Raw genomic sequence first — 19,573 nt, forward strand, 5'->3', positions numbered from 1 at the left:
TTTGCTACCCTATACTAGAGTAAACTCCCTAAATCCCCCTATCCTAGAGTAGCTGTTTTCCAGAAACTACTGAGGTCACTAGCACAGTCTACCCAAAACAAAACCTTATACCACATTCCCTAGTCTAGATAAAATCTTCAACCAACTTATCAGTTTCCTTAAAAATGATACCCTATTCTAAACACAAACGCTCTGATTTATATACCCTATCCTAGAGTAAACTGCTTGAAAACCATACCCTTCACAGCGGCACATACCTATATAGCCCATATTTGGCAGTACCCCCCCCCCCCCCCGCCCCCATGGCCCCGGGATCAGGGGCATGTATAGCCTGAATTTCATCCGATTACTTCGAGTCGCAATTACTCCCTCAGAGGAGAAAACGACTCGAAGTAATCGGATGAAATTCACGCTAAGGCATGGATGTATTTCACTCGCCTCTCACTTTAGTTCACTTTCGTTTCTGGTGTAAACCCCACTTCCGAAAGTGAAAACTTGGAGAAATAAAAGCAAGGCTTACTGTACAGCTATAAGAATGTTTAAATTTCTCCTCTCTTGCAAAAAAAAAATTTTACAGTTTGAAAAGCCATGGTTAAAGGGGCCGCGCTCACACACTCAATCATTGCCGATTGCAAGCACATTTCCATACTCTTACACCAATCTCCATTTCTCATGTGTGACTGACCACTGGACCGCAGAATCACCGACTCACTGCAGCGTCATCAGCTTTCCACAGAGCTCGAATCGCCCCTCGAATCTTGTGTGATTTTCACGGGATCTCATTACGGTAATAGCAGTTTCCGGAAAGTTTCTGTGTCATCAAAATTATTTCAAGTTTGCCCTGCAGTTGTGAAGGTAAATTAGTCTATTTTATTATATAAGATACGTGCTTCTTAGGAATACCGTGCCTCTGATGGGTAGACAAAGGCTTCAGACATCACATCTTTTTAGTGAATTCGCTAGGTAGGCTTACAATTGAGTAATTTCGTGTCATTTTTATCTTCTGTTGCGCAAAAGCTCCCTTGCATCAACTTCTGCACGACCACTGTTTGCTGTTTCAAAACGGCGTCGAAGCCCAAAATCTCAAAATAATTTTTTAGGTAAGAAGTAATTTTATTTAATTAAGGAGTTTTAAGGTGAAGCTTAGATCTTTAGGCCATCCCAATTTAATGCTTCGTTTCCCATCGCCCAACCGACCCATTTTTGAAAAGTAAAAAAAAAATTTCAGAATCACTTGTAAAGAAGCAAGTACTTTAATTTACAAGCACACGATCTTGTCTTATTAACACCAATTGTCTTAAATTATCATCGATACTTCGTTTTTGTAACCTTTTTAGACATTTGATAGTCCTATTAATATACATCTTTTACCATCTGATTATATCTTATATCTGATTATATCTGTGTTCATTCTTTTTTTTTTTGTTTTTTTTTTTTGCCCGACCGACCGACCGACCCACCTTCACGAGAGGGAGGGTGATGGGAAACAAAACATTTTATTGGGATGGCCTTAGATGAAAGGCAAGAGAGAATTCCTGGCCTTTTATAATATGTCAAATCTTACAACTATTAATGAAAAGCTTTCATATTGACCCTGCACCTATTGTAAATGTGATTCACGTTCTTTGCCACTAGAATAATATTTACAGGGAAAATAGAAAACATGAGTGCGATGTTTCGTTGGAAAAATCTAAATGTGGGGCATTCCATTTAGATAGATTGCAGAACACCTGGCCCACTAAATCTCTAACTTGAAAAACTGCTCCTAGAGTCCCACAGTCGTCTGATTTGCATAATAATTTCTAACATAGACTGTGGAAGTGCAGGACTGCAACACTGTGGGAGTACTAGTATACCTTGTTCTATAAGCATGCCAGTTACTTTTCAGTGACTGCGGGAGTGCAGGACTACAGGATCACTTATTTTACTCACTTAGATTTAAGTATCTGGCATAATAGAACACTACTGTGGGACTGTGGGAGCAGATTTTCGAGCGAGAGATTTAGTGGGGAGGGTATTTTGCAATCGTTCCATTTTCTCCTCTGAAGATGACAGGAATCCAAACTCACAAATTTCTGTCACCACCAAAGTGCTCATATTTTGTCCACCTTTGAAAAAACGTGGCCCAAGGGTCCAAATTTTGCCAGCTTCTTTAAGAAAATTCTGAACCACTTAACCACAGAAGGAGGCCGAAAGGGTGAGAATAGGTGCATAGAATAGAGTTCTTTGAAGCATCAACTGGCAAACTGTTTGTTCCAGTACAGAAACACCCTACATTCTGTTAGAGGTGTGACACTAACAGAACTGTTTTAAAGTGCAAACCACACACCAAGTTCAGTGTTCTAAAGCCTAACGTGGAAGTGCACATTCAAAACCAGTTAGGCAGGGAAGAATAGCAGCATGACAATAGCCATGTTAAGTGGAGTGTCTGCCGATGATTTGGTGAATGTGCAAAATACTCGGGGAGGAGTACAGAAGTGGGTTCCTGGTATGGTGATTAGATGGCTGTGGCCATTAACCCTTTCAGTGCCAAGTGTGGCCAAGGGCAAAATTCAAAAAAAATTCCCAAATTTTGTTTTGTAAAATTTTGAAAACAAATATTACCATTTGAAAGTGGAGGCAGAGAGGTTTCATTTGAATGGTCACATCATAGGATTTTGTCCACAGACTCAAACGTTAGAACTACCATAAGGAACTCCAACAGTCACTCTGACAGTAAAAGGGTTAACCTATCTGGTGAAAGAAGGTTGGCAACTGCATTATGTACACATTGATCACCTGCTGTAGACTGAGTATGGGACCTCTGAAGAGATTTTAGATGAAGGGGAGTTTTGATGAGGTGCTCTCCGAGGAGCAAGCTGTTCCAAGGGTGTCACTAAAGTTAGCAACTAGTATGCTGACATCACCAAGTGGTACAAAAAGTTAGCGGAAGTCAGCACCAGAGTACTCATGTAGGCATCCTGTGCAGACTACTAGTCTAGTTCCTGTACAAGCCACAGTACTTAAGGACAAGACCTCAAATTGCCTAAGTTCTGGAGGCATTTTGTTTGCCTCTGTGTCTAACTTTTCAGGTTTCAAGTGGCCTATTAACTTTTCCAGAGTTGTCTTTACATAGACTTTGCAAACCAGATTTTCAGTGATTTAGGATTTTCACATACAGTAAATACCCACAAAAAAATAAGAACCTAGTGGATTAAGAACCTCCGGGCAGAATGTTGCCACTTTAATATCCAAAAATACAAGAACCTGTTTAGCAAAGCAAGATCAAGCAGGTTCTTATATGTGGGTTACAGTGAAATTGTGATAAACATTAAACAAGGAGCTAGAAATTGTAAATTCAAGTATAAAAAGAATATATACTGTTCCAAACTGTATATAAATTCAGTAATCAGTTTTGTTAGGGTTATAATATTGTGACTAAACTCTGTCTTTCTAAGGACCAAACTCAAGTTTACTCTTTTTTCTGGTAATCAGCAATATATTATCCCCTTCATAAAAATTAAGAACCTAATTAAGAACCTAATTAGCCTAAATTGCCAATAAGTACCCCAAAATACAAGAACCTATTTTTCCACACTTCAAAAAAAGTAGGTTCTTATTCATGGGAGGGTGTATACTGTATTAGAAGGGGAAGAAGTGTTATGTATTCGGTAGTTATTTGTCAGCGATTGCTGTTATATGCATGAATCGGCATGCGCATTAAAAGCTGCTCTGCTCATGAGTGGACTGCCCTGTTGACACTCATGCCTTTGATGGTACGTGTTTCATGTGGTTTAATTCTGTTCGTGTTCATTTGAAATCTTGCATTACATTTTAATTGGCCTTCTTTGTCTTCAAGACATTGAGACCCATTTTGTATTGATCTGTACTTAACTTACTTAATAATTATTGTACAGTAGACATGTCATAATACTGACACATAAAACAGCCCATTGATGTTCTTAATAACTTTTTTATGTATTATGCTAACATAATTAAGTGGAGGCATGTGTGGCTGGGTGATTAACACTTTGAACTCCGCATCTGGAGGTCCGGGGTTCAAGCCTTGCCGGTTGCACTGTTTTTTTAGACGAGAACCTTTTCTCCACTTTGTCTCTCTTCACCATGGTGTGGGTACCAGCGACATACTGCTCTTGGGGGGGGGGGGGGGGGGGGCGATTGACTAGCTTCCCTTCCAGGGGGGAGTAGCAATACTCCTAGGTGCTTCATGCTAAAGAAACCGGGATAAGCTCCGGCCGTTTGGGTTTTTTGTGCCTTTCCCTTTCACCTTTACCTAACATTATTTTATTGCAGCCACACCATGTGTAGCTTCATTTTGTCACGAGAAGTTCTTTGTATATGTTACAGGTCAAATTTAATTTCAGGTTAAAATATTTTAAACTTAGGTTGATTCTCAATATCTGTTGTCTCCTAGCCCAAGAAGATAAGGAAATAGAGAACTATCCTAGGTTACTTAAAAATTGACCCGAAATCAAATTTGACCTGTAACATTCACTCTGACCAATGTGGGATGGTTGCTTAGAAGAGGTTAAAAACAATGGGAAATTAAATTAACGAATTACTGGCTGCAGTCACTTAAGCCTTTTTCAGCTACTCACTGCTTTGACTATAAACATTTTTGTGTTTCGGATAGATGTTCACTGACTCATCGGAGGTGGTTGCTTATGAATATTGGACTGTATCCATGAAAGCATCTTAGAACAAGTTCAGAACTAGGGGGGGGATGGCTGATACCAGTTGGCCACCAAACTACACGTTAATTCATTTTAAGTTGTCTTACGTTTGTCCCAAAACATGGCGATTTAGAAAGGACGAATTGGAGACTACAAACTCTTGAAAAGCCACAAAATAGAAAAAATAGAAACTAATAGAAATACCTTACTAACCTAGTCGGCCAAAAAATGAAGACGTCTAGTGGTCTAGGGTGTAGTGCCACAAATTTCTCACAAACTACACTTCTGTTGATGGTTCTGCATTTGGATGCAGGGCGATTGCACGTATTTCTTTATTTTTTGGGACCCATGTATTTCCGTTTGTTTTTCCGTGTATTAATTTTTTTAGGTGGGCTGTCCAAAAGGGGGGGTTGCTAGTCACCCAATCCACCCCCCCCCGATCCGTTCCTGTTCTACTCTTTCCTAAAAATATGCTGTACTGTTTACAGTTACTTGAATAAGAAATATGGCCCTGTATAGTACTGTGAATAGACTGCAAAACAGTCGTGAATTTTTTTCTCAAAATTGGTTTAGTGTAGCGTATAGTTTGACTGTTCGCGCGTACTTGAATACGCAAAAAAACGGACTGTTTTGCAGTCTATACTTTATATGTATGTGCTGTGAGTAAACCTTTTCCGTATTTGGAAATTTTCAGACAGCGTTTGTTTATGTCTTTCTTTTTCTCACGGTCATTACCAACGCCAAAAACATAATTCTTTACTCAACTGGTTATGAATTTTCCAACTAAAAAATGATATAATAACATTCGAGATACTTGTACATCTTTAGTGCCTTTCAATAGACTTTGAAGAACCCTCCAAGATATCTCTCACTCTAGGCAAGTTCATTTTCGCCAAATTATCTCGTAACTGGAAAAACCCCGACTTGAAGCTAAAGTAGCACGGTTAAAAAATATGTTTATATCCGATACCTTGTTTTGATGACTAGTAGCCTGAGAATACAGCCGATATTGCGCGACGCCCCCGCTAGCAGCTACTAGTCTGCGCAGCTGGTAGGTTTTTGGTGTGTTTTTTCATTTGTGGGTCGAAAGCAAGTCGAAAGGTATAGTTGCAGCGGCGCGAATGCTAAATTAAGGCGTCCTTGGTTCAGCTTTTGCGTCGCTGTGTCTCTTAAAGGCCCAGTTCAGACGTCGTGCTTCTGCCGTGCCGAACTTAATTGTAATTTGGTTCGACTGTAGCACGGCAGGAAAACAACTTTGATTCAGACGTCGTGCCAGAGTCGAACCAAATTCAGGATTTACTGATTCCTCGTAACAATTCTTCTCCCACCTCCCCCTGGGAACGCAATCTCGCCAAAATACATTAATATAATTTATGAATTTTGTTTAGCGCGGCAGAAGCACGACGTTTGAATCGCTGCCGTGCCAGGGGGGTGCACCACCATCACTGTTTGTTTCCGCGCAAATAGCCTGAAATTCATCCGATTGCTTCGAGTCGTTTTCTCCCTTTCAACAACGTCTGAATCGACCGGCCGTTAATGCCGTCCAGTGACGTCACTCACTACCCGAAAACCGGGTAGTGATTTTGATTGGTTGATTGTCTAAACATTCGCATAATTATGTTTAATTATGAAAAATTTTAGCGGGATTGTCGCTTGATTTTCAGCGGATCGCATCCCTGGTATGGCATTCTTTCGTGTAGTTCAAACATTTCGATAAGCTTAATCTTTATCTTAAACAGCAAAATTACCCTTGTCTTCGAAACCGAAATGCTAAATTGAACTGCGAATGAAGAATCATTGCGGAGAGTCGGTAGGTTTTTCAGTTAGAGCCGCTTTGTGGTTTCGGCGGCCAGTAATTTTGTTTACGCGAAGTTTTCTGAGAGCAATGTTATAATTCGACCTTCTTGCTATTTTCACCGTCAGATGTAATGATTCTGTTAGCTTTTCTTTGTTGTTTCCTTGTTTTTTTTCTTCGTTAAGGACCAAATAGCTTCTTTTCAATTGAAGCAAATCATTGTGTGTTTGAACTAAGTGTTGCGTGTGTGTGTTTATTTCATTGTGTGATTGCGACCGAGTTTGATTATAGAATTCAGTACAACTGGTTCAGTGTTGTACTGCATGCAGTTGATAGTTTGAACGTTAAACATGAATTACGATCGAAAAAATAAAGCAATTCTGTATAATGCAGACATTTTCAAACGATATTTCTCGGTTTGCCACTTGAAAATCGTGTTTTACTTTTTGCATGAATTAAAGCAAATATCAAGGAGTAGTGACGTCACTGGACGGCATTAACGGCCAGTCGATTCAGACGTTACTGAGGGAGTAATAGCGACTCGAAGTAATGGGATGAAATTCAGGCTACCGCGCAAAATGATTGTCATTTCACGGGGAAGGCGTGGCATCGCGAAGTGTCGGCTGCCATTTCTCTGGCTAAGTTGACAGACTAGTACTTTTCAATGCGTGACGCGGCTCTTGTTTCTCATGCAGTGTACAAGATCGACATGTTTTCTTTTGATCACTTTTTGTTTACATTTTTCAACTCAGTGGAGTGGTTTTAATAAGTCACAAAAATTTGTTAGTTTTGGTGGTCGAAAGAAGAGTTTTCTGATCTGCAGCGTTTGCAATCAGCATCTTCGAGGTACTTGTCTTTTTACTTCTAAACCCGCCGGGCAAATTAATTTAATGCGTTTTTAAACTTTGGATGTGATTGATTATTCGTAGCTTTGCAAGACTTTGGAATTAAGAATTTGTGCTGCCAACTCAAATAAGAGATGGACTCATTCTCAAGACATTCGGAAATCGCTTCGATTCACAACTGTAAAGGAAATCGAGAATTCGAAACCGAGCAATGTTCCAAAACACGATATGGCGAAGTATGGAAATGCCAACGATTTTAAGCGGGAATTCTCCAAGTTCAAATCTTCAATCGTCAAAGTCGCAATTTGCAAGTCAAAAGCGAGCCAAAAAAATAAAGCTACATCCATTTTAACAAACAACACCAGACAATTCTGCTTTACAGATCTCATTTTCACGGGCCGGTCGCATTGCTAAAAGAAGAAATCACTTTTGAAATGTTTTTCTTGCAACCTGCACTAAACCGGACTTATAGTTTATATTTTTGGGTTATAGATATTGTCCGTAACAAAGCTCGCTTTTATCTTAAGTCGGTGATATTTTGCATTCATTTCGCGGTATAAGTTTACATTTTCAGGTAATTGCAGGTTTGTGTAACAGATCTGGTCACCTGTAAGCAGAGCGAGAGCAGTATTTGAAATTTAAATTTCATGTTTTCTTTTTTGCAGAGTTTGACCACACCTTGGATTCTCTCCAGATCCTAAAGACGACAGAGAAAACCCGCAAAAAATAAAACACGCGTCACTACTGGCCAACATCGGTTTTGAAGCCGCAGATAAGTTTGTAAGTAATTTCATTCCCAAATTGTATGTAACGAAAATGTAGTTTGCGCAGATTTTAGCGAAGTATCGAAGATAAATTACTTAGCATGATGATTAAGCGACTTACTTTATTTCCCCCTGTAGAGATAACTTGTGTGTCGCGTAACTGGAAAACAGTTGGTTATTTTAAATGTGTTTAACCCATACTAAATAAAAGTTTCTACTGAGGCGAGGGAAAAACTGCTTATTGTCTCTAAAACTGAGTGCATGTCTACTTCCTAAAACACTAGGAGATATATTTAGGAATATTTTGGAGTCTACAATCCCGTTCAAAGCTCACAACTCGTGTAATGTTGTGAAATTATAATAGCGTCTAAAGTCGTGCATGGTGCGCATTTGATTATCAAGGAACAAGGATGAAGAGTTGCTTTTTTGTAGTTTCACTTGCTCGTCTTATCTCCTTTCCAAAGATAAGGTTCTAGCTTATCTCCATTGGAAAACTGTCAAAACATCTACTGACCCGCGACAATGCTGTAATGAGTGTTGGAAAATGTGCCTCTTTCAACACTAATTTTAATCCTGAATGTACTCTTGGAAATCACCGGCGGATCGCTGACGCTTTTAAAATTATTTGTCAATGTCGGTCGTACAAAGAATTTCATACGAAATAAAAGAAAAAACATCTTGTTGAAAGATCCCTTTTATTTTTCCTCGCAAGAAGAGATTTCAATTTTTACCTTTGCTCACAAAGTATTTAATTTCAGTATCTCATTTCTAAAAATCGCTCAATTTTTTGGACTTTTGATCTTAGTCATTCAATTTCAGTTGACACTGAGTTACTCATTACGTACGTGCTGTTTATATAACCACAAGGAAACAATGGGACCTTAACTAAAGAACTGCATCGGAACAAAAGGCTTTACAATGTTGCAGTTTGTTTACATTCCTACAAAGATATTGGTGACTTTCTTTAAATGTTTACGTTCTCAAGGCTTTTTCATAGTTAAAGGTTTCATAGCACAAATTTAAGAGAATTCAAAGAAACTGAAAACTGAATAAAAGTTCTACGAATATCTCTAAAAAAGCGATCAAGGACATACTAGGGTTGGGTTTTTTTTTAGTTTCGCTGGGTTACGATATTTTTTCAATTGTAGAGTAGCTGCAGCAATTTTCAAGAAAAAGCCTGAAGTATTGTTCAGTTGTCCCCGAAAAGAAAAAAAACTTTATAATGGTGACCCATTCCTCTTGCCATATGGACCCAATGCAAAAACGCTGTTGGATTCAGTTAATGTCCTTTTGTTTAAATTAAAATTAGCCTGACCAGCCTTGCTTGGGAAAATGTATTTTTTTGAATTTTGTACTGAGAAATGAGGCTAGTTAGCCTTATTTTAATTTAAACACAAGAGTATAAATCCGGCAACTATTTTTGCATTTGGTTTATGACTATGGGGGAAAGAATAAATATAACCTCAACAATTACAAGCACTCATTATTTTAATATTCGTATAAGTCATCAAAATCAGTTTGACAACAAATAAAAAATGAGAACAGCCGTTTTGAATTCCAATTTCTCTGAGATATTTTTTAAAAGGTTTATGGCAGGGCAATACTCCTGTAGAGAATTTATTTGAAAAGATAATATGGCGAGCTCGCGATGAATGAGTTAACTAAGTCTCTCCGGAAGGCATCCAGGGAGGAAAATAAACTACAAGCTTATTATTGATCATTGCGAAGTATATTTACGTTGACGCTTATCTCTATATTGTTATTATCACTGGAACGTGCTAAGAGTAGAAATTCAGTCGATGTAAAATTTTTGGCATTATCAAACTTGGTTGAATTTCGTAAAGCAACCGATAACCCAGGGCTTTGCTTCATCAGTGATCGGTAAATACTAGTCTTGTTTCAGCTTCATGCACCGTGCGAAAGATTTCGCTACAGTCACCGGAGATTCTTCAAGGAAGAAATTATTTCCTTTTTCGTTCCAGCCAGGCATTGCTCTTATTTGATTTTGGCACATTATTTTACTTGAGGTAGTATTGGTTTGACGTGGGATTTATCTGATAAGTGTCTTGTGTTACTGTATCGGTCAAATCGAAGCTTCAACATGCCCCCCCCCCGGGCATACCCCGGGCATTTGACACCTTTGCCGTCCCGGGGAGGAGGGAATTTGATTATCAGAGTGTTCCAGGGGGTGGGGAATTTGATCCCCATGCTTTAGGGGTTGGGGGATTTGAACTGCACCCTCGATTTCATGTAAAATCATTGGCGTGGCGAGCTATCATGGGGGACGCGGTGTTAGAGGATTTTCGTGGAAAAGATTGTGCCTTTGTGGCCAGTTGGTTACGAGGAAAGGGCTTAAACAAGCTCTGTGCCGTATTTGAAGTATTTAAATTTTAAAATTTTTAATATTGGATTCCGGCTTTGAATGTATGAATGTATTTTATTGTTGTGTTTACAATGAAATACAATACCTTTACCGGCGATTCAATACAACAACATAAAATAAAATAAGAAGCTCAGGTCAACTACTTTGACCTACTGCAAGTATGTTAATTAATAAGGTGAGCGATGGTGCATGTCAGTGAAATGGTTATGATGTAGTAATCTCAATAGGTGGGATCTTTTTTTAAAGAACGCTTTGTATGTTGCATGACGAAAAAAAGTTGAGCATTCAGTTACCTTGTAGCAGCGATTTCCGCCGCTTTGCATGAGACTTTTGTTCGTAGTAAATACACTAACAGTGTTTCTCAGTTTTTGTCATATTTATAAAGATTTTGTTCCACAACTGAACGCGTTTCCACCGTCTTTCTGTCATTTTTGTGTATGTGAAATGTCCCCGGGGTGGGGGCATTTGATCACCTGAATGGACCCTAGTGTGGGGCATTTGAACGGCACTTTGGCCCGGGTAGGAGGGGATTTGAACAATAATTTTCAAAAAAGTCAAATGCCCGGGGGTTACCCTGGGGGGGGGGGGGGGGGGCATGTTGAAGCTTCGATTTGATCGATACATTAGCGGTGATATTTTTTCGTCAACATTTTGAATTACGCTGGGCTTTATCGTTGATGTAAGAAATACATGAACGTTTCTGATATTTGAAACTGTCATTCTTTAAATACTGAAATTTGGATTATCTGATTGACGCCATAGTTGCTTAGGCGCCTTTAACCAAGCGCCAACGTCAATTTAAAAAGATTCGGACGTATGCACTTCGCTTTTTTACCACTTCGAGAAGTAAGAAGGCTCGTTACCTTTGGGGAAGACTCAGGGGAAGAAAACTCTTTGCCCGACCTGTAATAATGAAGGATTTCCACGAGTTAGTGAAATATTTTTCGGTCTAAGGACTCCTATGGTGCGCGTTCTGCTCGTTTTATTATTTTTTTTAATGCGTGTACCTTACTCGCGCGCATTCGTTATAAACCGTGGTAGTTGCACTTCACATAAATTTGTTTGATCTTATTTTTTCCCTTGAGCATAAGGCTGATCTCCGAACTGGTGAAATTTTGGCCGACGCGGAGTTTTCGTCTTTCTGTGCACTGTTGCTGGTATTAAGAAAATTTTACCAAACTAACGTTTCACCCCTTTTCTTTCAGACCACAGACATACCAACATGTGCCAGGAATACCATTGTGATTGTTGTTCGGATGATTTTCCGGAAGTGTCCTGCGAATGCGACGCGTGTTACCATGGTGATCAAGATTTCGAAGATTACGACAGGCTTCGTCAAACCAATAGCCTCTCAGAAAAGTCACTTTTAGCGATGAACTACCGAGGCTCTGCAGTGACCTGCGAATGCGATGAGTATTACCACGGTGATCAAGATTTCGAAGATGACGATAGGCTTCTTCAAACCAATAACATCTCAGAAAAGTTACTTTCAACGCTGAACTACCGAGGCTCTGGCCCAGACACATGTGCTTCAAAACGATGTTGTGTTGTCAAGAAAGATTTATGTGACAAAGAAAAAACCACGACCTGTTCTTCTTCTTGTACCAAAGAACCATTTGAGGAGGAGAGAAAGACGGGTTGCGAGAGTAACTGCTGTTCTGCAAATGACAAGAAAGGAACCAAACCTGCTTTGTTAACTGACAACACCATTCGACAGCAGGCGTCACTTCCGCTTCAGTCTGACTGCTGCAGTCCTTGTCACGCCCAAAAGAGCTCGGGAGGTGATGACATTGAAGGACCCACTAGTTCAACGGATGCAGCATGCTGTAAAACCAGTCAGAGTTCTTGCCAGAATTGTTGTAGCCCGAAAATATCCCAGGGAGTCACGCGCGGGGAAGCAAGCAATCCTGGTGATCCTGTCAGACGTTTAGTAACAGAGGACAAGTGTTGTACTAGTAAGCCCTGCAGTGGCGATAGTTGTGAGTCACGCAATATTGCCAGGGTGGCCACGAATTCCTCATGCAATGATGGCTGTTGTGCAAGAAAACCCTTGAATGAAGGCACATGTCAGTCAAGTAAAACTCCCGCCTTTTCTTTATCGGAAGATAAGTGTTGTGAAAGCATATCTTGTAGTGAGAGCACGCGTCTGTCACGCAGCTCTGATCCTGTGATATGGTTATCAGCGGAAGAAAAATGCTGCGGAAGCAAGCCCTGTGGCAAGTGTAAGTCACGCAGTGTGCGTTCGGTCGTCCTGGGTTCATTGCCTGAAAACATGTGCTGTGAAAGCAAATGTTGCAGTGGTAGCCCAATCGAGGCACTTGTTGAAGAATGCTGTAAGCTTAGGTTATTGGTCGAAGACTGTCGATTCAAATCTGTCAGCCGAGTGTCCATGACAGACTGTAGTGGCTTCTACCCGTCCACCCCTCCCTCAACACCACCACCACCTCCAAATAAGAGTGGTAACAGTGAAAAGAAGCCGATGCTGCGGCAACGTACAACAAAACTGCGCGTTCAGAACATCTGTTGTGCAATGGAAATCAAGCTGGTTCAAGATTCCTTGGAGCCTTTGGAAGGCGTGTCATCAATCGCTGTGAATGTAATCGGTCGCGTAGTATACGTACATCATGATCCGGAAGTGACGTCAGCCACTGAGCTGGTTACCACCCTCAACCGCATGCACCTGGGAGCCAGCATCATGGAGACCGGATCCCATAATGCCGATAAGAAGAATGAAGGCCTGCCGCGTTCGTTATCATTGTTTTTAGTTTATCTTTTGGTGCAGAGTATTCTGATGATGACAGGCGTTGTAGCGTTCTTTGTCAAGGCAGATTGGTATCAGTGGGTGGCCATTGCAGAAATCGTCTTTGGTATCCCTCCAGTTTTGAAGAAAGCCTCCGTGTCCATCAAGACCCTCACCTTGGATATTAATATTCTGATCCTCATTGCCATAGCAGGAACGCTGGCCATTCAGGAGTGGCTCGAAGGTGCAGCTGTAGTGTACGTCTTCTCGTTCGCTGAAGCCTTGCAGGAGGTCTGCATGTACAAAGTCCAGCGGACTATCTCTGGGCTCATGCTCAAAGCACCTCAAGTGGCCATATTAGCGGCCACGGGCGAATGTGTCCCTGTGGAGTCAGTTACCATAGGCACAGCCATCGCCATTAGACCAGGTGAATTGATTCCATTGGATGGTGTGGTAGTCAAGGGCCGAGCTGCCGTGGACGAGAGCTCGGTCTCGGGCGAATCTGTTCCTTTGGAGAAAACAGTAGGTTCTAAGGTCAATAGCGGAACTGTCAATCAAAATGGATACCTGGAAGTCGAGACTACATCGGACTCAACTTCCTCTACAGTTTCTAAAGTGGCGCAACTTGTTCAAGAAGCTCAAACTGGTTCAGCGAGAACTGAAATTGCAATAAACCGGTTTGCCAAGTACTATACACCAGCTGTGGTCATTGTGGCAGCTCTCGTGGTAATTATTCCCGCCATTCTTGGTGCTGCTGGTGTGGGGACCTATTTACAAGAGATTAAAGAATGGGGCCGACGAGCGCTTGTTCTTCTGGTCATAGCTTGCCCCTGCGCACTCGTCATGTCAACCCCGATCGCTGTGGTTTGTGGCATCACTGCGGCTGCGCGAAAAGGAGCTCTGATTAAAGGGGGAGTTCATCTCGAGACGCTTGCCCGGTTGCAAGTACTTGCGTTTGATAAAACTGGAACACTGACCGAAGGCAAGTTTCAAGTTGTTGACATAGAATGTTCTTTTGGTGTACATGAACGAGCTACTTTACGCTTAGCTGCTGCACTGGAGAGCAAATCAAGCCATCCTCTGGCAGCAGCCATAGTTAATGAATTTGCTGGTTGCGTAGCTGAAATGATCAAATCACAAAACGCCACTTTACCGGAAGTGTCACGCTTTGAGCTCCACGAAGGACAAGGTATTTCCGGTATTGTAGATGGTCAACTGGTTCAGATCGGAAACTATGAATTTCTTAATCACGTCGCAGGAAAAAGGCCGAACAAACAAATGGAAGACAAGTACATCACGTGGTGCAACGAAAGTAAGACGGTGATTTTTGTGTGTTTAAATGGCAAACTTGCTATGATGGTGGCGCTCGCGGACACGATCAGACCAAACAGCTTGGACACGCTTGGTTGGCTAAGAAAGCTTCGAGTCCAGTCGGCTATGATTACCGGTGACAACTCGCGAACAGCCATGGCCGTGAAGAGTAAGCTAGGACTGGACGAGTGTGTCGCCGACATGAAACCGCAGAACAAGCTGTCTTGGGTCAAAGACAGACAAGATGGAATAAAATTCGGTGATGGCGAGATGTTTCCTAGTGGTACTCGCAGAAAGCGTTTTGCGTCTCGTTCCTGTTCGCGTCGCCGTTTCAACATATCAGCCTCACGTGACAGCGCTAACAAAAGGATTGTGGGTATGGTCGGCGATGGTGTTAATGATGGTCCAGCACTGGCCGCAGCGAATGTTGGGATTGCAATGGGCGCCGGAGGTACCGCTTTAGCTGTAGAAGCGGCCGATGTAGCACTTATGAGTAATAACTTGGCCAAAATACCTCAGCTTGTGGAACTCGGGCGCTTCTGTCGATGGGTGGTTGCGGAAAATATTGCCTTTTCTGTCGTTCTAAAGCTGGTTATTGTGTTTGCAGCGCTTGCCGGAAAGGCTGCTCTTTGGATGGCTGTTTTGGCAGATGTGCTTGGTTTACTGTTCGTAATACTTAATGGTCTGAGGCCGCTATCGTGGAAAGCTGACAAGAAGCATGACCACAAAAACACTGATATTGAACTTGCATTTGTGAAGAACACTCGAGAGATTTACTCATACGAGACCTGCCTGTAGAAGAAACTTGTGTAGTTCGAAATCACAGGTCAGATTTATGCGGAGGTCTTTGACTTTTAAAGGAAGTGTTCTTCTGCGTCAACGGAAAGCGTGACAAACTGGCATAAAAACAAACCTTTCATCGTAACATTCATTAGTAACGGAAATTTCAACCAACTTAGCAGAATTGTAGCGGTCATACTTTTTGATATGTGACACTCTTTGTGCTATAACTCCGTATATCAGTTCCCATTGGTAGTCGCTCGCCCAGAGGGGCAGGGAGGAGGGACTCAAACATAAAACAGACGGGGCTGCTCGTGATAAAAATTAAAACCCCAAAGGAGATCAATCTGGGCGTGGCTAAGGTCCGGGGGGGATACTCCCTATAATGACCTATACGGTGAGGCTCCGCCCGAAAGGTGCACCGTTTTCCGGCTTCAGATATCTGAAAGGGTAGGAAATCCTGTCATTTTGGTCTTTAAAAAAGGCCCTAAAGGACTTAAAGATGCATGTTATGGCTGTGATAAAGGCAATTTAGGTGCATTTACAGCAGTTAAAAGGGATGCAAAGTTGTATGTGATAGGGGTACCATTTGTCAATAGAAGGTATACAAAAGGGGTACTTTTTCTGCCAAAAATGGAATATAAAATGACAAGGGGTTGGATCTCGAGCCGGAGCCTCCCCGTATAAAACTTTGTTGAGTATCCCCCCGGAGGGTGGGTAGGGCTTTATTTGACCCTTTAAGGAGACCATACTCCAATACAGTTAGACGACGTTAGCTGGCTTTTATATTTTGAAATTTCTTTACGCGCAATCTTAAGCTATACTTTTTTGGGTAAAAATTATGGCTTCCCGTCCTGAACACCCTAATTAAGATGAAACTCTGCAATTTGTGCCCGAAACGCTCTACACGAGAGGAGGAGCTTCCCCGTCATTTTAATGTGAGAGTCCCCAAGGGTTTTCCTCGTTTTAAAAAAGATATTAGCCAGTGATGAATTCAACAGATGACACATTAGTTAAAGTATACTTAAAAGACCAACTAGAAAGTTATTATAATGCAAACTGGTTCCAATTATTTTTTATACCGAGATGAGTGTTTTTATTGATCAACAAAGGCGCGATGAGGTTTTTTTTAAAATTTTATGAATAGTTTAACAATAATTACTGCCTTGCGATTATGATATATTTAATGACAAAATCCAAACCGATATTAAAAAGGGAACGTGAAAAGGAATGAAAATCTTTTTTGCTTCAATAATTTGAAATAACAAGGAAGGTCTTTGTTCTTAATTTCAAAATTTTAATTGAGTTTATCAAGGTACATGTAGTGGGAACAAGAGATTAATATGTGAATAGATATACTGACAAATTATATCAAGCTTTGGAGATCCTTTTTTGATTTCCAACCCTGTGATCAGGGCTTCTGTCAGTAGTGGAAGTATAAAGAATTCGTTTTCGACCTAATTTAGTGTCCCTTTTATTCATCCCTGAAAGCCAATCCGGGCCAAACGCTATCTGTGGAGATAGTCCCGTGCATCTGCGAAAAAGTGTCTTTACGTGATGAAGGTTCCTTGCGGCTTTCAGGGTTGGTAAAAGAGAACTGACAGGAACAAGTAAAACCATAGTTTTACGTTGTTAGTATTCATAAGTGTTCACGTCTTAATAATCACTTTACGCGTGGACGTGTTGAAAAAATAAATCAGACACCAATGATTTCGGTTTTGTTTGGACTGAGCAAGTTTCTTTGACTACCACCTACAATATTTCACAAAATGGATGGGACCCCCCACGCCACCCCACCCCTCCTCTCCAACTCAAGGATGGGAAAATGGCGCGGTTTGGATTTCGCGCGGCTTCATCCTTGATTTCGGGGGGGATGAGAGTTTGCCCGTTCATTTTATTCTATTCAAGACGCAAGACATTTCTCCCCTGGAAAGGGGGGCGGTGCTGTTATAAGGTTCCTATAAATTTTGAATTTGTGCATGCCGTCAGGGTCTTAATCTCTGCTCCTAAAACTCTGAGACAAACGAAAACTGATACCCTATTCAAGGGAGACTGAAACAAAAACTTAGGAATTTTGAAATGAAATGATTAATATATGAATTTCATTTATTTCTGGCCGCGGAATGAATAAATAAATGCAAAGAAGATCATTACAGTTAACCCTTTAAGTGCCAATAGTGACCAAGATCGATTTTCTGCTAAAAATATCCATACACTGTCAAGAGATAAGTTATGAGAATTACTAAAATGATCAGCCAAGAGAAAATGCCTTGATCTATTATCAAATTACAAATGAAATGAAATGAATGGAGATTAGTTTGGAGAATTTGTATGTCGTTATTGGGGGTTAAAGGGTTACATACGCTACTGCATAGGTTGCGTAATTAACTGTGATAATCTTCTCTGCATTTATTTAAGAATTTAATGGCAACGCATCACACAAACTTTCATGAAATCGCTTTCTTTATACTCCAAAGGTAAAGTTCAGTTTTGAGCAGATGATTTGTTTCTCGTGTAGCTGGGCTTTTACGCCGGCACTTGAATTTTAGTTGCTATAATAACGGTACCCTATCTAAGATCACACCCGGAACACAACGGCAACAACGGAAAAAATAATACCCTGTGGGAAGGAGAACCTCACCAATCATATCCTGTCTAACCCATATATGGGAGTACCCCTCCCGACATTGGAAGAAGGATTTTCAGAGGCAAGCCTGCCCGTACGATAAGCAACAGTGGAGTTAGACACGCTTGCGCAAAGTTTGGCTTTATAAAAATCTCGTTCCCAGAAGCTGCGAACCGTTTGCTTTCTCAAAATGACCGCCTCCTCCCCCTCACAAGAAATAACGACCAGCCTCCTAATGGTTGGAAGGCCTTCGGTTATAGCCCTGAAAGACAGGAAAACAATTTCATAACATTACTTACCGCTCAATTTCAAGGTTAGTCTGAAATTTCAGAAACGAGTGACGACTGACATTTCAGACTAGGGAGCTTTAGCATCAAAGACGGCGACGGCACGGAACAGCGTTACTTTTTAAATGAATTGGCGTTTTTTCAAACTTTGTAGCGTTTATTCCAATTCGCTAGAAATGTTAGATAAAGGCGAATTTCCCTAGACTTGAATTCTTGGGGACCGCACTCCAGCTTAGAAAGATAAAGAAAAATTCGCATCGTCGATCGCCTATTTACGGGGTCCTCCAAATAGTGTGAAAGCATTTTCACGTCGTAGTTGTGCAGTAAAAGCAAAGAAGTATACAAAATAGCATGTTGCACGCGTATGTTAAAGTTGTTTTGCTTACTAAACCCATTTGGTCGGTTATTTAAACGAAGTCTTACTTAGATGAGGGTTTAGGAAATCTTTGGACCTCAAGATCTCTTCCTTAGTGGGTTAAGTTAAGGAAACAAATGCTTTTCCAGTCTACGCTACATGCTTACATGAAACTTTTCACGATAAATGGTGTTTACATATATAAAAGCGTTTGGCAAACTGAAAATGGATAGAACGTGGTTTTGTTAAACACTGGCTAAACTCCGTTTGAAAAACAGGCCCATTGCCTTTTTGATGTTCTCGTCGCTGTCGCCGTGGTGGTTGCTAAATGGTCCCTATTACTTCAAGGTTGGCGGTAGGAAAATTCACAAAATTAGTATTTTCAACAAGAATTAAGGTCACTTGATTTTATGTCGCGAAGTAAATAAACCGTAGTCATTTTGAAGGCAAGAAAAGCATCTCCGAATTTTCGATACTAGTTTCTATTCGTACAACAATTATGCCATTTTCCGGTGGGCATTGACAGTTCTTATACAAAGAAACATGAATTTGTCCAATCACTGAAGCGCTGAGCCTGTTCGATGATTGCTTTTTAGTAGGTAAAAAAAATTATTACACATTTTCTTATCACTCAGGATCCAAATATTGTCGATAGTAACAAAACAAGACAGCAATTACACAACTTGGGGGAGAGAGACACGAAAAAGTGAGAAAAAAAATAACTTAGTGCCCGAAAAGAGAGAGAAATGATTTTCATTGACTAAGACTTGTTTTGAACGTCGAGAAAAATTTTAAAGGACAAGCTTTGATACAGCCGGACCATCAAGACTGAGATATACTTTAAACTCTCACAAGTTTAAGAAAAAAAAATTTAAAAGATGCTTGGCGAGTCAAAATAAAAGCCTAACTTGAACTCTTTAACTTGTGAGTCCCTTAACACTTAATTCATGTTGTCAGCCAAACTTGGTTCAAAGCGCTTTCTCACCATTTTTATGATTTGTTTACAAGGCAAAA

The 19,573-nt window shown here is 40.8% G+C and overlaps 1 protein-coding gene across 2 annotated transcripts; it reads left to right on the forward strand.

The window, feature by feature from the left end:
- The first annotated feature begins 733 nt into the window (after positions 1 to 733).
- LOC140937692 (uncharacterized) lies at positions 734 to 16,977 on the forward strand. 2 transcript variants are annotated; one of them, XM_073387257.1, is made up of 3 exons: positions 734 to 855; positions 7,979 to 8,093; positions 11,666 to 16,977. In XM_073387257.1, the coding sequence occupies exon 3, from the start codon at positions 11,683 to 11,685 to the stop codon at positions 15,307 to 15,309; it is 3,627 nt and encodes a 1,208-aa protein (XP_073243358.1). In that variant the 5' UTR covers positions 734 to 855; positions 7,979 to 8,093; positions 11,666 to 11,682; the 3' UTR covers positions 15,310 to 16,977. The 2 variants fall into 2 exon arrangements, with proteins under 2 accessions (XP_073243358.1, XP_073243359.1); XM_073387258.1 differs by lacking the exon at positions 734 to 855 and adding an exon at positions 7,036 to 7,314.
- Positions 16,978 to 19,573: the final 2,596 nt, after the last annotated feature.

Source organism: Porites lutea, chromosome 5, assembly GCF_958299795.1.
Source record: "Porites lutea chromosome 5, jaPorLute2.1, whole genome shotgun sequence".
NCBI lineage: Eukaryota > Metazoa > Cnidaria > Anthozoa > Scleractinia > Poritidae > Porites > Porites lutea.